Source organism: Leptosomus discolor, unplaced genomic scaffold, assembly GCF_034619465.1.
Source record: "Leptosomus discolor isolate bLepDis1 unplaced genomic scaffold, bLepDis1.hap2 HAP2_SCAFFOLD_67, whole genome shotgun sequence".
Classification (NCBI taxonomy): Eukaryota; Metazoa; Chordata; class Aves; order Leptosomiformes; family Leptosomidae; genus Leptosomus; species Leptosomus discolor.
The window spans coordinates 833,095-852,289 of NW_028237828.1; the positions used below are offsets into that span (position 1 = coordinate 833,095).

Sequence of the window (19,195 nt, forward strand, 5' to 3'; positions counted from 1 at the left end):
AAGGCTACTGGAACCATGCATGTCTCCCTTCAATACATCCGTCTTACCCGTAAAGAAAACTGATGGGTCCTATAGATTAGTCCATGACCTATGGGAAGTTAACAAAAGAACACTTGCAAGGTTCCCAGTTGTGGCAAATCCGTATATTTTACTCAGCCAGCTGGGACCTGAAAGTAAAGAGACCTTACTAACCCCATAGTGGGATATCCTGGTTTACTTACTACAGAAACCTCCATACGAACAGCTGAAAGAGGGTGGACTCACGCCAGCCGAATCAAAGGACCCGTAAAGAATCAACAGTGGCAAGTGACCAGTGTACCCGGGGACCTAAAAATAAAATTTCAAAGGACCTGAATGAACACCTTTAAAATTGAATATAGTGAGAATCCAATTCTGACTGAAGATGGGCATGTAGATGCTGAAATCAAGTGTGGTATATTAACTGTTACCCATTCGTGTGCTTTGTGTGTAAGGTGTGTCGGGAACGGTGGTGGGCCCATTGCCGAAACGGAAGACCCCAAAGAGTGTCTGCTGGATCTGCTGGGAGTGGGAAAGGGAACTCACAGAATTGGCATTAAAATTAAAAGAATCACAGGGAGAGATTATTCTTGAATCAGAGGAATGGTGGGAGATATTTGCTAAAGGAATTCGGCCCAAAAATTATTGTTACCATTCGAACGAACCAATTCCTTTTGTCGCTGAAATAGTAAGAGGGCAGTGCCGGAAGTTCCTGAAAGGGGTGAAGTGCAACGCACCCCAAGTTAAAGATACCAACTGGAGTTCATACATCCTGAGGCAAGTGGCTAAAGTAAGCACGAGTCCTCCTGAAGAATACCCCTGCTGCCGAGAAGACGGTACCCCTCGTGGCTCGAAGCAACCTAGTCGACGAGCGAGGCAGAGGAGTAAAAAACTGTGGAGGAATGAACCCAATGATTGGGACCGTAAAGCAGTGCTTGAGATCCTGCCTCAAGGATGGTAGCGAAAAGGCGAAGCCCTGGAGTGCAAACGACAAAAATCGGGGACGGGTATCAAATCGGGGTAGGAATAAGCAATTGGTATATTACAAAACCCACCACTTTTCCCGATACGTATTTATAGGGGCAATCTGGGTAGTATTATGCATCCCTGTTTGTGAGCCGTACGCGCATGAACCTTTTAAATGGACCCTGTTTAGATGGGAAGACCAAGCTGTAGTACAGACAAAAATAGTCTCTGGACCTCCCAGTTTTACTCCCACATTGTGCCAACTCGTGCCAATACAACCATGCTTAAACCTAAAAGGGTTTTATTTTTGCCCTAGTTCAAATCCAGGAAGGACCTATTGTAATTCACCAGGACATTATTATTGCACATACTGGGGTTGTGAAACCATAGCATCGGACTGGGCTCCCGGGGGAGGGAATGACAAGTTTATTACAGTAACATGGGGACCAGTGGGATGTGCACCCCCTCAGCGTGATAGTTCTGGTGGTATACTATTGTCTGGAAATTGCCAGTTTGTATACATGAATATTTCTCAAGACCAGAACCCTACATGGTTTGTGGGAAAAACTTGGGGAATGCGTTATTGGGAACCGGGAACTGATAGAGGAGGACTGATACTAATAAAAAAAGAGACCATTCCAAATGATCCGGAACCAATTGGACCAAATCCCGTGCTAACACATGAACAAACTCTGGGACCCGCGAATGATACTGAAACTAGCAATGATACCCAGTTTACTGGTAATAATACTCACTCTGGTATAAGCAATGATACTTAGTTTACTGGTAATAATACTCACTCCGGTATAACTATCTCAGAAGAAGAAAACTTAGAAGGAAATACCCTATGGAAAGTGATGCAAGCTAGCTACCGAATACTAAATAAGACTAACCCGCAAATAACCAGCTCCTGCTGGCTATGTTACAGCATTAAACCGCCCTTTTACGAGGCTGTAGGAATTACATCCAAGGCTAGGCAGGTAAATGGGACAAACCCTGCACAATGTTTATGGAGAAAAAGGAAAGGATCAGGTCCAAGGTCTCACCTTGGAACAAGTAACGGGAAAAGGACAGTGCGTTGGGACAATTCCACCCACAAAACAACATTTGTGTAATGTAAGTATTTCACTCACAAAGGAAGCTCCTGCGGATTGGTTAATACCAGCGGCAAACACAAAATGGGTGTGCTCAAGCATCGGAGTAACACCTTGCTTGAGCCTCCGAAATGTTAATAAAAGCAAAGATTATTGCATACAAGTAGCAATAATTCCAAAAATTGTATATCACTCAAATGAGTTTGTCTACAATTATCAAACCACCCCCGAGCACCATCTTGCTAGGAGGGAACCGTTTACAGCTCTGACCATAGCCGCCCTCCTTACGATTGGAGGAACCGGAGCGACCACAGGGATGACCTCTCTATTAATCAACAAGCTGAATTTAAGTCACTTAGAGTAGCAGTGGATGAGGATTTGAGCAGAATAGAAAAATCGATAGACGCATTGGAAAAATCACTAAGATCACTATCAGAAGTGGTGCTTCAGAATAGACGCAGCTTGGATTTATTATTCTTGCAGCAAGGGGGATTGTGTGCAGCTTTAAAGGAAGAGTGCTGTGTGTATGCAGATCATACCGGAATAGTACGGGACACAATGGCAGAGCTAAGAAAGGGGTTGGAACAACGAAGGAGAGAGCGAGAATCCCAACAAAGTTGGTATGAATCATGGTGTGACCATTCTCCTTGGCTTACTACTTTATTGTCAACATTGGCGGGACCATTAATACTGCTCACTTTAACGCTTGCATTTGGACCTTGTATTTTTAATAAAGTTATCACGATAGTTAAGAACCGTTTAGAAGCCGCTCACCTGATGCTTGTTCGAGCGAAGTACGAATCGGTATCCGATGAGCCCGATTTGGCAGAAACCCTTGTTTTGAGTGCTCAAGAGCTACAACGGTTCAATGAACAAAATAATGGACAAAAGAAAAAGGGGGGATTGTAATAGGTAGCATATTGTGTTTTGTTCATTAAACCTGTATGGGAAGGTATGGATGGAAGATTTATGTGCTCGCGAGGCTTGATAGCTCAACCGAAGGACATCCGGCAAAGTAAACAGGACCCGCGGCTGAGGGGGTTGAGTAATCACATTCTTGCATAAGTTCACCCACAGGGCAACGAGGAAGACCTTCAGCCTTCATCCTTACGACCACCAGGAGGCAGAGAAAGACCCCCCAGCAACAGAAGGAACATGCGCAGAGTATCGCCCTGATTGCGACATCGCGAATACAGGAAATGAGACTGTATATAATGTGCTTACACGAGGCGGGAAGTTGCGAGCCGTTGGCGGAGCGCAGACTCCCCGGCCGCCCAGCGCTGCCTTTGCTCTTGTTCGCTTGCTAATATAATAAAATTCGCATTGGATTTTGACACTTTAAATTGTCCGTGTCTCTACTTATCACAAACAGAATGAGTTAAAAAATTTCAACAAAACAAGGAACAAAGTCTGAAATACAAATTACTGGGATAAACCTATGTTAAGGCAGGTTTATTAAATGCAGTTATTCTGTCACAGAACAGATTGACAGAACAGTCGAGGTTGGAAGGAACTTCTGGAGACCATCTAGTCCAACCTCCCTGCTCAAAGCTTATGACCTCGTCTAGTCTTTCAGTTGGCTTTGGATTTTTTTATTTGACTCCAGTTTCTACACAAAGGTATTCTGACAAGTGTTCAAGCCATCCAATCACAGTTAACCTTAAGCCCAACAACAAAGAAGCAAAAGAAAAGGTAAGTGAACGTAGTTTTTCTTCAAGGCAATATATATTATTAAACATCACCAATTAACATGTGTACGCCCTGCAACTGAAGCATCCTGAATTGACAATAATTATAGCAGTAAGTCTAAAGTTTTACAATACTTACTTCAGAAAAAACAATTCCAAATCTAAGACTTTGCAGCTGTTTAGTTTAATATCCACCTACACCTGTTCTTTTACTCATTTTATTGACTCTATCAGCCTGTCTGGGCTCTACATTTTTCAGAATGCAAGATGTATATAAATATGGTCCTACTTTCTATCTCAATGAACAGTGACACAGTAAAGTACTCGGACATTTCCGATCATCACTCCAAGCTGGGCTAAAAACTGGCTGGATGGCCAAGCACAGAGAGTGGTGGTGAAGGGAGTTCAATCCAGCTGGCGGCCGGTCACGAGGGGTGTCCCCCAGGGCTCAGCATTGGGACCGCTCTGGTGTCACATCTTGATGGATGAGCTGGATGAGGGGATCGAGTGCTCCCGCAGGGAGCTTGCAGATGACACCACGTTGGGTGGGAGTGTCGATCTGCTGGAGGGCAGGGAAGCTCTACAGAGGGATCTGGACAGGCTGGATCGCTGGGCCAAGGCCAGTTCCACGAGTTGCAACAAGGTCAAGTGCCGGGTCCTGCACTTCGGCCACAACAACCCCCAGCAGCGCTACAGGCTGGGGAGGAGTGGCTGGGAAGCTGCCCGGCAGAGAGGGACCTGGGGGTGCTGGTCGACAGGCGGCTGAACGTGAGCCGGCAGTGTGCCCAGGTGGGCAAGGCGGCCAACAGCATCCTGGCCTGTGTCAGCCATGGTGTGGCCAGCAGGAGCAGGGAGGTGATCGTGCCCCTGTACTGGGCACTGGTGAGGCCGCCCCTCGAATGCTGGGTGCGGTTTAGGGCCCCTCACTGCAAGACAGACACTGAGTGTGGAAGGATATTTACAAACTAAGGGACATGTGAACAATCCAGCCTTTTCAGAGAGCCTGGGCTGGGACGTACCGGAACTGCGGAAAGCATAAACAACTTCCGGTGCAGGGGGCATCAACATCTTGCAGGTGCAGGAGAAGAGACAGCCGCCAGTAATGACGCAGTTTTAATTGCTGAAGAAGATGGGTGTGAACATCTGTGAACGTGGCTTGAACATGACTCGCAATGTGGCCAATCGGGTTGGACTATGGGCTGTTATTTGCGATGAAGCCAATCAGTATTTATTGGGTGTGGTCGAGGGTTATAAATTGCACTGGAAACACGGAAATAAAGGTTCACTTGTTAGATCACATTGATCGTGCCAGTGTCCTCACGCAGCTCCCGCACCAACCTGTTTGTGAGGTAGCAGTGTCTGGTTAAAGCTGCTGGTTCTCTGAGTTCATTGATAACGTCAGAGTTAAAGAAATTAGACCGAAGCCATTCAGTACAATACTTGAATGTGTAGTGCGTCAGGCAGAGGGCTTTTGAGCCGTGATTGAGTTGCTTACAAAGAACAGAATCAGGATTACCTGGGGCTGTTCTTTGATATTTTGGGATTTTCAGTCCTTTGCCACCCATGTGTGTAATTTTCAGCTATTTTGGCTTTTATTGTGAATGGACACAGTGAATACCTGGCTATCAGTGCTTTTAAAGCCTTACTAAAGCATTGAATAATAAATAAATAGGGCTGGTTTTTAATCGTGTTGCTACGTTTTGTGATGCAACATTTTGTGATGTCTCGAACAAGGTGACAGTTCTTAAACTTTTGGGGGGTTTATGCTTCCTATACTACTTGTGGCATCCTCAGGCAGAAAGCACGATACCCGGAGCAAAGCAGCAGACTTTTGAACTGGGCTAACTTGGATTCTTCCCTTAGTTCTCTTGCTGCAAAGCACGTTCTAGTTACTCCTCACGGTTAAAAGCTTGGAGGCACAATTACCAGCTGACACAGCTCCCGTGTCATTTCTCTGTTTTCCCAGATGTTGAAATAATAATGCAGTGCCTCATTCCTGGAATGATGACTGGGAAAATGCTCACCAGCTGCATGTTATACTGTGTTTTCTTCAGTGTTCTGCAAGTCCAACAAAAATACAGTTTAGTAAACACTTGTTCCCTGACTGCAGCATGGCCATCCGCACATGTTGTTGCAGCCTGTTGGGTGTTTATTTTTCCATAGGTAAAAATTAGAAGTACTTGATTTTCAGTTATTAGGGCTAAATGATGAAGAAACACATGGAAAAGTTCCACTGTATGTGATAGAAAATGTACCTTAAAAGCGAGAGCGTGGCTGTTTATTTTGGAAAACTGGTTGTCCGTACTTTAAGTTCAGGAAATGTGAGTGTGTACTCGCACAGTTGGATACAGCCGTGTTTACTCTGCATTTCTGAAATTACAGTGACTGTATCCAACCTGTTGTGCAGTATCGTGTGGAGTCCCTGGTGCTGCGTATTGCAAAGCCAACGAATTGTGTTCCCGTGACACCCAGCATCCAGCAGCGAGCTCAAGGGAAAGCCCTGCAACGTGCTCCCTCAGTACCGGAGCCAGAATCCCGCTCCTGCGGCAGTGCTGTTCTCATGTGAGCCTTCCAGCCGTTAGAGCCTTCCGCTGGGATAGCGCACAGCTACTGGTTTTCAGCCTGCCTGGGACAGGTTGAAAGCTTAGGGAAGTAAGTGGTTCATCTTTTCTCACAAACTTGAATTCCCTGGAGACTTTAGCGTCTTTTCAGAGGTACTGAGAACCCTTGTGTGTCATTGGAAACCAGGGGCAGGTGTGAATAGCACCATTTTCTGCTACACAATAGAGATGATAAAAATCTACCCTGTGGGTGTGTGCATGCACACGCACATACCTATGCACATCAATAGGTATTTTTAATTAAACACAGAATTAGACTGTTCTGTTAAAAAAAAAAAAAATCAACTCTGTATGTCCATGTGTGTACAGCTGTCCCATTCTTGTGGTGAGGCCGGTTTTTCCTATTGCTTCAGAATAAGTTAGAATGTCACATCAATCTACTCCCTGTTTTCCAAACTGGACTGGTATTATTCGGCTGTATGTTAATAAATGATTGTTGTTCTCTTTTAACAGTTGTAGTTCATTCTGGTCTTAACTATGCAAAATGGAAAGATACAATGGGTTACTCTGTGTGGCCTCTCTTATGGAGCTTAACAGCGATTCTGTTGATTGGAAATCTCATGGGTCATTATAACGTGTTATTTGTAATTGTACGTAGCTAAGAAATTTTGAATGACAGTATGTTTGTTTATAGCTGAGATTATAATTGTGACTGTATCCTTGGTAGTGTTACCAGCATTTAATGTGAGTTGGTGGGTTTCCTTGCTCGGGCTGTAAATGAAAGAATTGTCTTCATATTTCATTTTCCTCTTTATCAGACGGGATGCATTCCAATCTGGCCGTGCATCTCTCAGAGCCCTTCTTGACTGACTGTACCAGATTAGAGATGATACCCCAGTGTCACCCAGTGGAGGAGCTTTTGTCAAGGTGACGCTATCAGGGCTCTGTGACAGGCACTTTCCCTTCCTGTTGGCCGAGCAGCTGAACATCAACTTGATCTTGTAGTTTCTATTTTGCTGCATTACGAGCAGACAGAAGGGGGGGAGGTTCAGTCTCCCATTTCCCCATGTTTTTTGGTATTTGTCAGATGGCTGAACTTCTGGCAGTTCAGGAAATATTTACACTTTATGCTTTCATGTACCCTGAAGGCTCATTTCATCAATAATTCAACTGTGTTTTACTTGTGCAGTTTGGGGATCAAACAGTAATTATCTGTGTGTAACACTTCATTCTTCCTCTGCCTGTAGAGCAGAATGTTTTCCTAGACAAAGTGTTGTGGTTTGGGAGATGAAACTCCCTGACCTGCTTTCTGTTGTTCTCATTTTATATGAGATGTCTGCTGGCTGCTTGGTAAGGAAGTAATAAATATGGCCTGGAACTCTTTCAAATAATTAGCCAATCACCAGCATACATCTATTTAACGTAAACCACAAACTTCAAGTAAAGAATATTTGCAGAATTTTTAAACAGTGTTCCTTTAGCATTTAACATTTTGAGAATGAACAGGTAAGTCTTGAACTCCCGTTTCAGTTAACAAGGGTATCTAACCAGTGGGTGAGTGGGGCTGAGGAGAACAAAGAACAACAAGCTGTTTACCCTGCCCTTGAGAGCTTTGCCTGCATTCGGGGTTGCTCCTGGTAGTTGTGGGAAGAGCCAAACCGTTGGTGCCTGAGGCACCTTGCACATTAATTTGTCCTCTGAACAGCGATTATCTTAACAGTTCTGGGTTTTGCTTTTACTCCTCACTCTTTAGGTTGGGCTTTTGAACGTGATTTTTTCCTTGGTTCCCTTTGTGGCAGCCTTCAAGAAGAAAGGGTGTGCTGGCGGGAGTGCTGGGAGGGATCTTGGAGCCGAGGACGGCGGTGCAACAGCCCGTGAAGGCTTATGAGCCTGACAAGGCTGTGACTGGAATGCCTGCAGCTCGGCAGTCGGGTCTGGAATTTACAGCTGACGTCACGGGCGGTGCCAGCGGTGCTGATGGCTCTGGAGGAGGGCCGGCGGGGGCGGGGCGGCGCTGCCGCGGCGGGGGCCGCCGCTGGGGAGAGCGGGGCCGGCCCGGGCCTGGGCTGGCGGCCGGGCTGGGCGGCGGAGAGCGGCGGAGCCACCGGCTGCTCGCTGGGGGCTGCTGGGGAGCGGCGGCCCCGGCCCCGGCGGCGTCGCGGGGCTCCCGGCGGGCGGGCGGTGCCGGACTCCGCTGCCCGGGGCGCGGGGCGGCACAGGCGCAGCGCGGACCCGCGCGGGGCCGGCCGGGCCGCGGGTGCCGGTGCCCGCGGGGCAGGAGGAGCCGTCGGCCGAGCGGGAGCGCCGGAGACCGGGGCAGGCGGGGCCGCGGTGCCCGCGGCGGGGCCGGGGCAGGGGCGTCTTTGGGCCTCGGGTAGCGGCGGGGGGGACGGCAGGCGGCGGCAGCGACCGTGCGGGAGCCGCCCGGCCCGGCCCGGGTGCGGGGAGGGGAGGGGCCCCCCGGGTGGCGAGCGGTTTCGCTGCGGGTGTGGAGCGAAGGGCGCGGTAGAGGTTTCCGCGGGGCTGCCCCGTCCGTGCGGGCCAGGCGGTCTGGGAGCCGTTCCGGCTCGGCCCCGCTCTCTCCCGAGCCAGGGCCCCCAGGGGTGCGCCCTGGGGCTGCGGTGGCTTCGCGTCAGGGTCGGGACGGGCCGTGGCGAGGAGTGAGGCGGCTCCGACATGGCCGGGCTGGAGCTTGGGTCAGCCCGTCCTGCCCTCCCCGCCTGGAAGCCTTGTGGCGGAAAAAAACAGCTTGTCCCGCGCTTTTTTCTTTTTTTTTTTTTTTTTCTTTGATGACCAAAGGACGATGGCTTTGTGCTGGCATCAGAGCCGATAATCCCGGGAAGTTTTCATTCCCGCTGAGCAGTGCTTGCACAGCGTCCGGGTCTTTTCTGCTTCTCCCAGTGCCCCAGCAGCGAGCAGGCCGGCCGTGCGGAAGAATTTGGGAGGGGACAGAGCCGGGACAGCGGGCCCCAGCTGACCGAAGGCATGTGCCGTACCGTGTGACGTCATGCTCGGCAGTAAAGAGCTGGGGGAAGAAGAAGGAAGGGGAACACGTTGGGAGCGGTGGCGTTTGTCTGCCCAAGTACCCGTAAGGCGTGGTGGAGCCCGGCTCTCCTGGAGGGGGCTGCACGCCTGCCTGCCGGTGGGAAGGGGTGACTGGAGTCCTTGTCTCGCTTTGCCTGTGTGCGCACCTTTTGCTTTGCCTCTTAAACGGCCTTTATCTCCACCCACGAGTTCTCTCACTTCTACTCCTCCGATTCTCTCCGCCGTCCCACCGGGGGGAAGTGAGCAGCGGCTGTGTGGGGCTGAGCTCCCGGCGGCGGTTAAACGGCAACTGTGCCGACGGCTGCTGTTCCTGCCCAGAGGAAAAGCCGGCAGGGGCTTAGGTGTGGAAGAGGCGCGGGCTGTTGGTTTTGCTGTTCAAAGTGCAGGCAAGGATAACGAAGGGGTTATGACTGCGAGGGCAGAAGGAGGGTGGGGGCGCTTTGGGAGAAGCCCCGGGCTGCGACACAGCGAAAGTTGGGCAAGTTCCTCCCCCCGGGGCAGGGGGAGGCTGCAGCCGCTCGCCGCGACCCTCTGCGTGAGAGTCCGGCCGGGAGCCGCTGCGCCTCGCCTGCTCCTCGCTGCGGGGGGAGATGCTGCAGCCCAGGAGGTCCCGTCGGGTCTGGTTCAGCATCGGCTGGGGCAGAGCCCAGGCGCTGACGAACCTCCTTTCCCCGCGGCGAACGCGCAGAGACGCCCCGGCCCCCGCGGTGCTGCCGCTGGTCGTGTCCGTCTGAGTGAGAGGGGTGCGCAGCGCGGTTCCCGGGACGGAGCGGGCCCCCGGGGAGCCCCTGCTGGCGCCTGGTCTGCCCATGCGTGAGCCGGTCTGTGCCGGCGAAGGACGATTTGAGAGAGGCACCTCTGTCTGTCAGGGATTTGAACTCTCCCTCACTGTCAGCAGTTCTAACTGAAATAGCGGAGCTGTTGCGTTCCAGGGTGCGGAGCGAGGGCCGCGGTAGCTGTCTGTGCTGCCCCGGGGCGCTCCGGTGCCGGGCAGGACGGCGGCTCCGTGCCGAGCGCGGGGCGCTGGTTTCTGCCGCCCGCCGCGGTGGAGCTGCGGGACCGTCCCCGCTCCCCCGGGGGGAGACTTGCCGGGCCGGAGGCTGAGCACGGGCCTCGGGTGCCGAACGGCCGGAGGAGTGACAGGGGGTCGTGGCTGTGGAACGCTCCTGCAGCGCCTCGGTCTGGTCGGGGGCGTTTCCAGCCCCCACAGCCCAGCCCCCGCCCTGCCGGTCTCCTCCCTCCCGCCCTGCCCCGCCCGCCCCCGCGCTCCCAGCGGAGCCGCAGCCGGCGGGGACTCGCCCGGCGTCCGGCACGTCCCGCCCGGCGCCCTCAGCCGCCGGCCGGGCTCGGCTCTGCCGCGGGCGGACCGGCTCCGGGAGCGGCGGGGGCGGGAGGCGGGGACGGCAGCGGGACCCTCCGAGCCCCACGTCCGCGGGAGGGGCCGGCGGGAGCGGCTGCCGTGAGCGCTCCGCTCTCCGCACGCCTCCGCGGGGCGCGCTGGCGCGGGCGGTTTGCAGGCAGAGAGCGGGGTGTCTGTGAGGGGCCGAGCGCGGTTTGGGGGGAGGTGGCAGCCGCTCCGGCCGGAGTCGGTCACTGCCGAGCCGCGCCGTCCCGGGGGAGGGGCGCGGCGGTGACGGCGGGGCCGGGGCTGAGCGCTGCCGCCGGGGCGGGCGCTGGGACGCGGCACTGTCCCCCGGGCGCTGCGGGGGTCCCGGCTCCCGGCTGGTCTCCGCTGGGCGCAGGCACCGGGAGAGGGTTGGGGCGGCGGGCGATGCCGAGCTGCCAGGTCGGAGCCGGGCGAGGAGAAGGCCCGGTCTCTCGCTGATTCACGTCAATCGTTGCCGTTAAAAGGATTCGCGCCTCGGGGTGCGAGCCCTCGGCCCTGCCCCCTCGGCGTGTCCCCTGAGCTCGGCCGTCCCTCGGCCCCCCCCGAGCGAGAGCGCGGCCGGGGACGGAGCGGAGCGGGCTCCCCGGCACCCCCCGCCCCGCAGGCGCCTTTCGGGTGCGTCATTAGTGATAATAATATCAGTTCTTTTTGTAGCGAGATTGAGGATGGATGGGGGAAAGCGATGGGAAATAATCGCCTTTTTTTTCCGGTGGAAATAAGGAAACGTGAAAATCATGCACTGGGGGGGGGGGGGGGGGGGGAATTTGAAACAGAAAGAAAAGGCTTTTATTGGGAAAAATATGTCTGTAATCAAACCTGTCTAAATTAAATGCTGTCTACAAAACAGAAGTCACCAACCAGCAAAATGTATACACGCTCAGTTCGGTTTCCCCTTAGTTTCATAGTTTCGCTTCCGACTCGAAATTTCCAAGTGATTACCGCTCCCGATGTCAAGGCTGAAAGAGCATTTTCTGTAAACGTTCGGTTTATAAGTACAGGGAGAAACACGTATTTGGGGATCCTGATATTCAGGCGAACGCGCCAAGAAGAAACCAGCTGCTGGCGGCGGAAGAACAAATGAACGGGAGAGAAAGATGCGGGGGATGCCCTGCGAATAAAGCAATCGCTACAGAGATATTTAGATGTATTTAATGGGATGCGTTATTCAAAAGCCCTGCTGACTGGTCTAATCATTTAGAATCGCCTGTTTTCCTAAAAACTTTACCAAATATTTACACTCAATAAACATTAATCGATTAACAAGCCGGTCGTTCTTTTACAGCACCTTTCCTGCGGTCCCGCCGTCGCGTTGTCCCCGCACGTCTCCACCGTTTTGTCGTTTTGACAAAGTATAAACGGAGCCCTTCAGGCGGTGGTGTTTATAAACCGGCTCGTTTGGGCTCGGAGTGAGTCTCTCCGTCCATCCACATCACCAGATAGAATAATAGTAACGAATCAGACAGGGAAGATCCGGACTGAACCACCGGCCTTTTCCCTTTTTCCCCAGGGGTACTGAAGTCCCGAATCACCAATTCTTCTGACTTTCTGGCCGTTGATCCACGGGAATTCGTAGTTCAACGACAAAGGTAACAACAAAGCATTATTCGACTGTTCGACAGCTGGAGGAAAAGGGTAACTCCTGTGTACGAGCTGCTGCTGAGCTTGGCCAGATTGAGGGGAAAAAAGGGCGAACAGCCCGGCGGGGTGACGTCAGGCGCACCCAGCGCGCTGTCCGGGCTCCGGGGCTCCTTTCCCGGCGGGCCGGCAGGAGCCCCGGCGGGCGGCAGCCGCTGCGCTCTCTCCCCCTGCGCAGCCCGCGCCCTCCCGGCCCGGCCTCCCGCTCTCCCCCGCGGCTCCTCTGGCTGCCGGTGGCGGGACCCGGCTCCCACGGCCGTTCCCGGCTCGCTGTCCCGGGCAAGGCCGGCACCGCACGCGGGCTCCGGCGGCGGATCCCGCTGCCCCTTCCGAGGCGCGGTGAGACCCGAGTCCTCCGGCCGAGGCGGGGGAAGCCGCGCTCGGGGCCGCTCCTCGGGGCCGGGCCGGGGGCCGGGTGCGGAGAGGAGCGATGCTCTCCCTGAGCCCGCCCGGGGCCCCGCTGCTCCTTCGGCCCCGCTGCCAGGGTCGGCCCGGAGCCCCCCGGGAGAGCCGAGCGCTGGGCGGGCGGCCGGGCTGTCCCCGCCGCTCGGGGGGAGGGAGGGGGGCGGCGGGGCCGGCGGCGGCCGAGCTCCCGCGGGGGGACCCGCCCGTCCCCGCCTCCCCATCCCGGGGCAGCGCCGGTGGGGCTCGCCCGCCCCGGGACGGCTGCGGGCGGTCTCGGGGCTGCCGCTGCTGCCCACCCTGCCCTCCCCGGGCGTTTGCGGGGCGGACGGACACCCGCCGCCGGGGCTGCCCGGTGCCGGGGATGCTCCCGCCGTGCCTCGGTCCCGCCGTGCCCGGGGCGGGGGGGCTCTCGCCCCTGCACCCCCCGCAAACCCCCTCTTTTCTTTGCCCCCCCCGGCGCCGCCGTAAAAGGCGGAGCTCTGCAGGGGGCGCGGCGGGGACGGGCGCGGGTGCCCCCGAGCGAGAGGCGACTGCTGCCGGGCGGCCGCTGGCGTTCCCGGGACCGGCGAGGGGCCCGATCCCGTCCGGCCGCGACTTGCCGGCCGAAGCTCTCCCCTCCCGCTGGCAGCGCTTCGCCGGCGCTGTCGTGCCGACCCGGCGCTCCGCTGTGACGAGCTTTAGCGGCAGCGGCGCTTCCCCGCCCGCTCGTCCCCTCGTCCGGGCCCCACCGTCGATTATCCCGGGCCGGCCCGGGAAATGTCTCGAGGGGCAACGGCCGGGGGCCGGGCCGGGCCGCGGAGGGTGGGTGGGCTGCTGCGCGCCCCATCCCGAGACAGCTCCGGGACTTGATTTTCGCGGGGGCCACTGCAGCGGCGGAGCCCGGGAGAGCGGCGCTCCCCCTCTCCCCTCCTCGCCCCGTGTCCCCGGCACTGGTTTCCCTGCGGGAGGGGGGAGCAGTCGGCCCCCTCTCCCCCGCACCGCAGTCGGCGGCCCCGCGGCTCCCCGCCCCCTCGCCCCGACCTCCCCGCCCCGCTCCGCTCCGCTCGCCACCCGGGCCCCTCCGGGAAGGGGCTCTGGCCCTGTCACCCGGGTCCTGCCGCTCTGGCCCCCCCGGAGGAGGGCAAGGAGTGGCCGGGGGAAGGAGCAGGAGCGGCGAAAGCGGCATGAGAGGGAAGGAGGACACTGCCCCTTCCCGGGCTCTCTCCCCCCGCCCCGTGGGCAGAGCCCAGCTCGGCCGAGGCACGGCCGGGCCGGGGCCGGGCCGGGCGCTCTGGGGGTTCCCCCGCGGCGGCACCGCCGCCCGGCCTGGCAGCCCCTTCCCGCGGCCCCCTGGGGCCCGACGGCGCCGGCCCCGAGCCGAGGGAACTGCGCGGCCGCGCTCCCGGTGGCACCGGCAGCGCGGGCAGAAACGGCTCCGACCGGAGCGGGGCGCCGGGCGCGGGGCCGGGGCCGCTGCGGGGGCGTTTGCCCTGCGGGACAGCGGCGGGGCCGGGGGCTGCGGGGCGCTTCCCTCCCGTGAGATGCGGGGAGGAAACTCTTCCCGGGAGGGCGGCGAGGCGCTGGCACAGGCTGCCCGGAGCGGCTGGGGCTGCCCCTGCCTGGCAGGGCTCCAGGCCAGGCTGGACGGGGCTGGGAGCGACTGGGCTGGTGGGAGGTGTCCCTGCCCAGGGCAGCGGGTGGCACTGGGTGGCCTTGGAGGCCCCTTCCAGCCCAAACCCTTCTGGGATGAGTCTGGGAAAGAAGCAGCGCAAACACACTGTAAGCACCAAACTAGTATATGTTAATCCAGCTTTGTGAGGAGAACGTACACTGCAGCCTCTGCCTTCCTCAGTCAGTACACATGGATTACATCAGCTGCATACATTAAAATTAGGGAAAAAATCAATGTCAGACTGGTGACTTCTGTTCGCTGCACAGATTCATACAGGAAATGTGTCTGTTCTGCGAGGGAAACAAACAAAAAAGGACAATAAACCCCGTAAATAAACCTCACACACAAGTCCTTACACCAGAAAGAAAACAACAACAATTCAAACGAGAAGAAAAATGTCAAATGATTCAATCTTCTGGGGATATTCTAAAACCTGATGCTTTGGGGTGGGAATTAGCTTTGTATTTGTTCTGGCACCATTTACTCCAAAATATACCACACTAAAGCATACAGCCCTAGTGGGGGGGAGGGCGGGGAACAACACCCCAAAACCAACAAACAAAAACATGTCTCTGCTTTTATTCACCCAGCATCCCGGGAAAGTTAGATAATGGAAAAGCAATTCTGTGGAGCCTTGCTAAGTTTTAATGCATTTGTAATCATTAATTATTCTTCCAATACATTTAATTTCTTCACAGTGCATATGAACAGTTTAAACATCTTGTCTCTACAATGGAAAAATTAGATATTTATCACAATTATTTGTCAATATTAGAAAATTGTTTAATCTTCCTCCATATGCAATCTCTCCAAGCGGGCAGAGAGATCATTCTTTCTAGTCTAATTCTGTTTAGGATGACTGAACACCTACACAGAACGTTAAATGCTGCTTGCAAAGTGCTCTCAAAATATAAGTAACCCTCTTCACCACCTCTTGAGTGGGTAAATATTGCACCTTTTTTTAAAGGGAGTAAATAATGTAATTTAAATCTGTTTATAGTAGTGTAACCCAGGAAAGATCTCAAAGGAACTACTTTGGTATACAAGCAACAGGTACCCAGAACATGGCTCAGCCCAGTGGGGTCGGTAATTTTCAGGAATTCTGACTAATTGTGATTATTTGAGTGTTGGATGCAGTTCACTGGGCTGCAATGAAGAGAGCTCACGCTTCAGTTACCACACTGACCTAACTAAAGCTTTGGACAGTGTTAATCCGCAACTCGACCGAAACCAAATGGCTTTTTTCCAGTTTTTGTTCCCACTTGGTCTACTTCGGGAAAAAGGCCACTTTTTTTTGATTTGAGGATTTGCCTTTTCCAGAGCTTGTTTTTCCAGGGATGAAGGCAGAAATTTTTTTTTTCTCATTTTTAGAAAAGGCACCCAGACAATGTGGGCTCAGAAGGAACTTGTGTACCCCTTCAATACCGCAACTCGTGATGCCTGACATTCCTGAAAGTGTTACAGATTATTTATTTGTTTATTTTAACCTGGATAATGATGATATTGGCCACTAGCTCCTCCTCGCCCACGGTCTTTATACTACCTCTAAAGCCAGGATCTCTTGAGGTAGAAAAGAAGAGAAAGAGATGAGGAGATTTACACTAATCAATTTCCCTAAGTCAGAAATATCTTTTTCTTTTCTGACTGTTCTAGTTACACCTATAGCTCTACTAATCAGAAAAATACATTTCAAGACGTCTCACTGAAATCTTCCAGAAATTATCTCAAATTTATACTTCCACGAGGTAAAGGGTTCTCGCTCACCACCTGCAGCAAAGCTCACCACCAAAGCACACCCATCTGCCTCTCACAGGACTGTGAACTCCGCTCACAACCACAAGAGCTGTTTCCATAGCAACAAGCGAATTGTTCAGGGTTACAGATGACAGAGCTCCTGCATCCCTCTGTCAGCAGGCTGACAAATGAACCAACAGAGCCTTCAGTCAAAAAGCTGCCTCTCAGACCGTGAGGGACAAAAGGGGAGACGTTAAGTTTCTGAAGTAAGTAGGAACACAGACAGCAGGACTCCAGAAGACCTGCCCTGGACCGTGGAATCCATCACCTCCACCTGCCCCCAGCATCTCAGGTGACCAGGCCCAGCATTCCCATCACACAGTCCTCAAACTCCACCTTAAACACGGACTTTGGCTTTTCCACCCACTCCAGCCAGGCTTTTGCAGTTCAGGCTGTAAACGAACGACCAAAGCCATCCACCTCTGTCCACACCAGCGTGCAGGCATGTCAGCAGGCCCTCTGACACCAGGCTTTTACCAAGAGCACCTTTGCAGATCTCGCTGATTTCCTGCAGCCACAGTCACTGCCCTCTGGTTTGCCCTGACCTGGAAGGCTTTGGGGTCAGGGCTTCTACTTCCACGCTACCAGAAGTCTCACATGGTACTTCCCTGCTGGCTGCAATACTAAGGAAAGCGGGAGGCTCTGGTTCTTTGGTGGTCTCCATGGGTTTTTCCTTTGATGTTTTCTTCTCTGTCGAGCCAGATCCCCGCTCGCGGTGCCTGGAGGCAGTTTTGTTCCTGCCCGGCCTGGCCTGTGTAGCTTTGGGCTGTCCCCGCTCGGGACGTCTGCTCCAACCCCTTGTTCCTGCTCCGCGGGCAGTGAGTCTTGCTCCTGCCCCGACGAGGCAGCTGGTTGCTATTCCTGCCCCACTTGAACTGGCCGGTTTGGCCCCTGCCCCAAACTGAGGTCATCCAGTTTTCCCAGTGTCCACTCGGAGCAGTTGGTTTTCCTCCTGCTCAGCTCAGGGCAGTTCGTTCTGCTCCTGCTCCACCCGGGGAGACTTTCTTCTTTTTATCCCCTGCTGGGGCATCCCGTTTGGCCACAGCCTTGCTCGGGCGCCTTTTGCTCATCGTGTCCCCCTCGGTTCTTCCCCTCCCTTGCTTGGGGAGGCTCCTTTTGCCCCTTCTCCACACAGGCTGCCTGGATTTACTCCAGCCCTGCTCCGGTGGCTCTTTATGCCCCTGCCCAAATCAGGGTGGCTAGCTTTGCTCCTGCCCCACTTGAGGCACTGAGTTTTGTCCCTGCCCTGCTCCCGCCCGGCTCGGAGTGCCATTTTTTGTCCCCAAAGCCTCATTTTTATGCTCCAGACCCTCCTTTTAGGGTACAAACTCCTCCCTTAGAGAACAAAGCTTCATTTTCTTCATGTCCAAAGCCTCATTTTTAGGGTCCAAAAGGTCAGCTTGACTTGCAAAATCTCACTTTCAGGCTCCAGAGCCTCGTTTTTAGGATCCTGCCAGGCATTTTTAGGGCCCAAGCTGCATTGTGAGTCCAAACCCGCATTTGGAGGGTCCAAATCCCTCTTTTAGGGCTCAAAGTCTCAGTTTGAGTTCTGAAAGACGCATTTTTACGGTCCAAACCCTCCTTTTAGTGTACAAGCTTCTCCCTTAGGGCTCAAAGCCTCATTTTCTTCATGTCCAACGCCTCAATTTCAGCACCCAAAGACCCATTTTTAGGCTGGAAAGCCCCATTTGTAGGGCCCACATCTCCTTTTTAGGCTCCAAGCCTGCCTTTTAGCACCCATAGCCTTTCCCCATCTTCCTCCTCCTCACTCTGAAGCTTTTAACGCCACAGCCCTGCACACAGCAGAGCAGCAGCGCAGCAATCCTTGCTGCACTCCAGAGCTCACCTCAGGAAGAGCCATTTGAATCTCTCCACACTGACTCCCATCTCTGCTGGATCGCATCAATATTTCGTCACGTGAAACCAGCTGCACCCAGGGCACCTCATCCCGCTGCTTCTCCCGCTTACAAAACAACAGGAGCTGCAAAATGGTGTCAGAATGAACAGTCTCGAGCCGTGGGCATTTTTCCCCGTTATCCAGGGTATCAGGTGGTCACCAACCATTCCAATACAGAATGAGGGGGGGCCCAGACATACACACACACAGAGCCCTGCAATCAAAAGCTGGTTGGGGACATGGGGAGTGACACACGTGGGACACGGAGGGACAGGAGGGGACAGAGACACAGAAGTGAGTTTATTGCTTAACTCAGCGAGCGCTCGGCTGAGACGGTCACTGTCCAGGCACAAGCACCTTGTGAACAGCTGAATTAATTCTGCGGTTCCTTGCTGCAGGCAGCGTTCAGGCTTTAGGAGCCTTCATCAGTTGCTTCACACCTTGATGTGGACGACTCAAGGCAGCAGAGCACCGTGCTACAACACACCACTGAATTCTGCCTCGGTCCGGACTACAGCTGACCACAGACCCCCCGTTATTGCTGGGTCTCCGTCTGTCTCACCGCTTCAATTACACTGGAGTTGCATAAAACCCGGATTGTGTTTATGCCTTCCCAGCCTTATCTTCCTCCCCTGATGCTCCTGGTTTCCTAAAATACCTGTCAGCCTAGGAAAGAAATCGTGTGTAAAGACAAAGCTTGATTTGAGGTTATGCTCCATGCCCGGTGTCACTTCAGGACACCTCTCCTAATGAAGCTCATGGGTCACCACCACCTGGACCTGCATATGCAGACAGCGAGGAGACACGGCCAGAAATGAGAGCTTGGCCCTCTGAAACTCCACAGGGCAGAGCTGTGAAAGAGGAAAGAGCAGGTGAGTGCGATGGCTCGATGCTGACCTCTCCATAATGTACTCGTTCGGTTGAAAAGGTTGGGAAAAATGCGGCTCAGCCCCTGTTTTTCCCCAGTGGGACATGGAAAAAAGCGGGTCCTGAGGGGCAGACCGTAACTACGACCTTCTTCAGTGGGGTGTGAAGCAGTTACGCCTGATCCAAC

General features: G+C 54.3%; 1 protein-coding gene across 1 annotated transcript in view; it reads left to right on the forward strand.

Annotated features, from left to right (window-relative positions):
• Window positions 1–19,195, forward strand: part of LOC147412710 (uncharacterized) — a 33,212-nt gene that overhangs the window by 1,615 nt on the left and 12,402 nt on the right. The window contains exon 2 of the mRNA XM_086481102.1: window positions 1,099–1,725. Coding sequence (XP_086337228.1) covers window positions 1,099–1,725 — 627 coding nt within the window. The remainder of the gene's footprint in view (window positions 1–1,098; window positions 1,726–19,195) is intronic.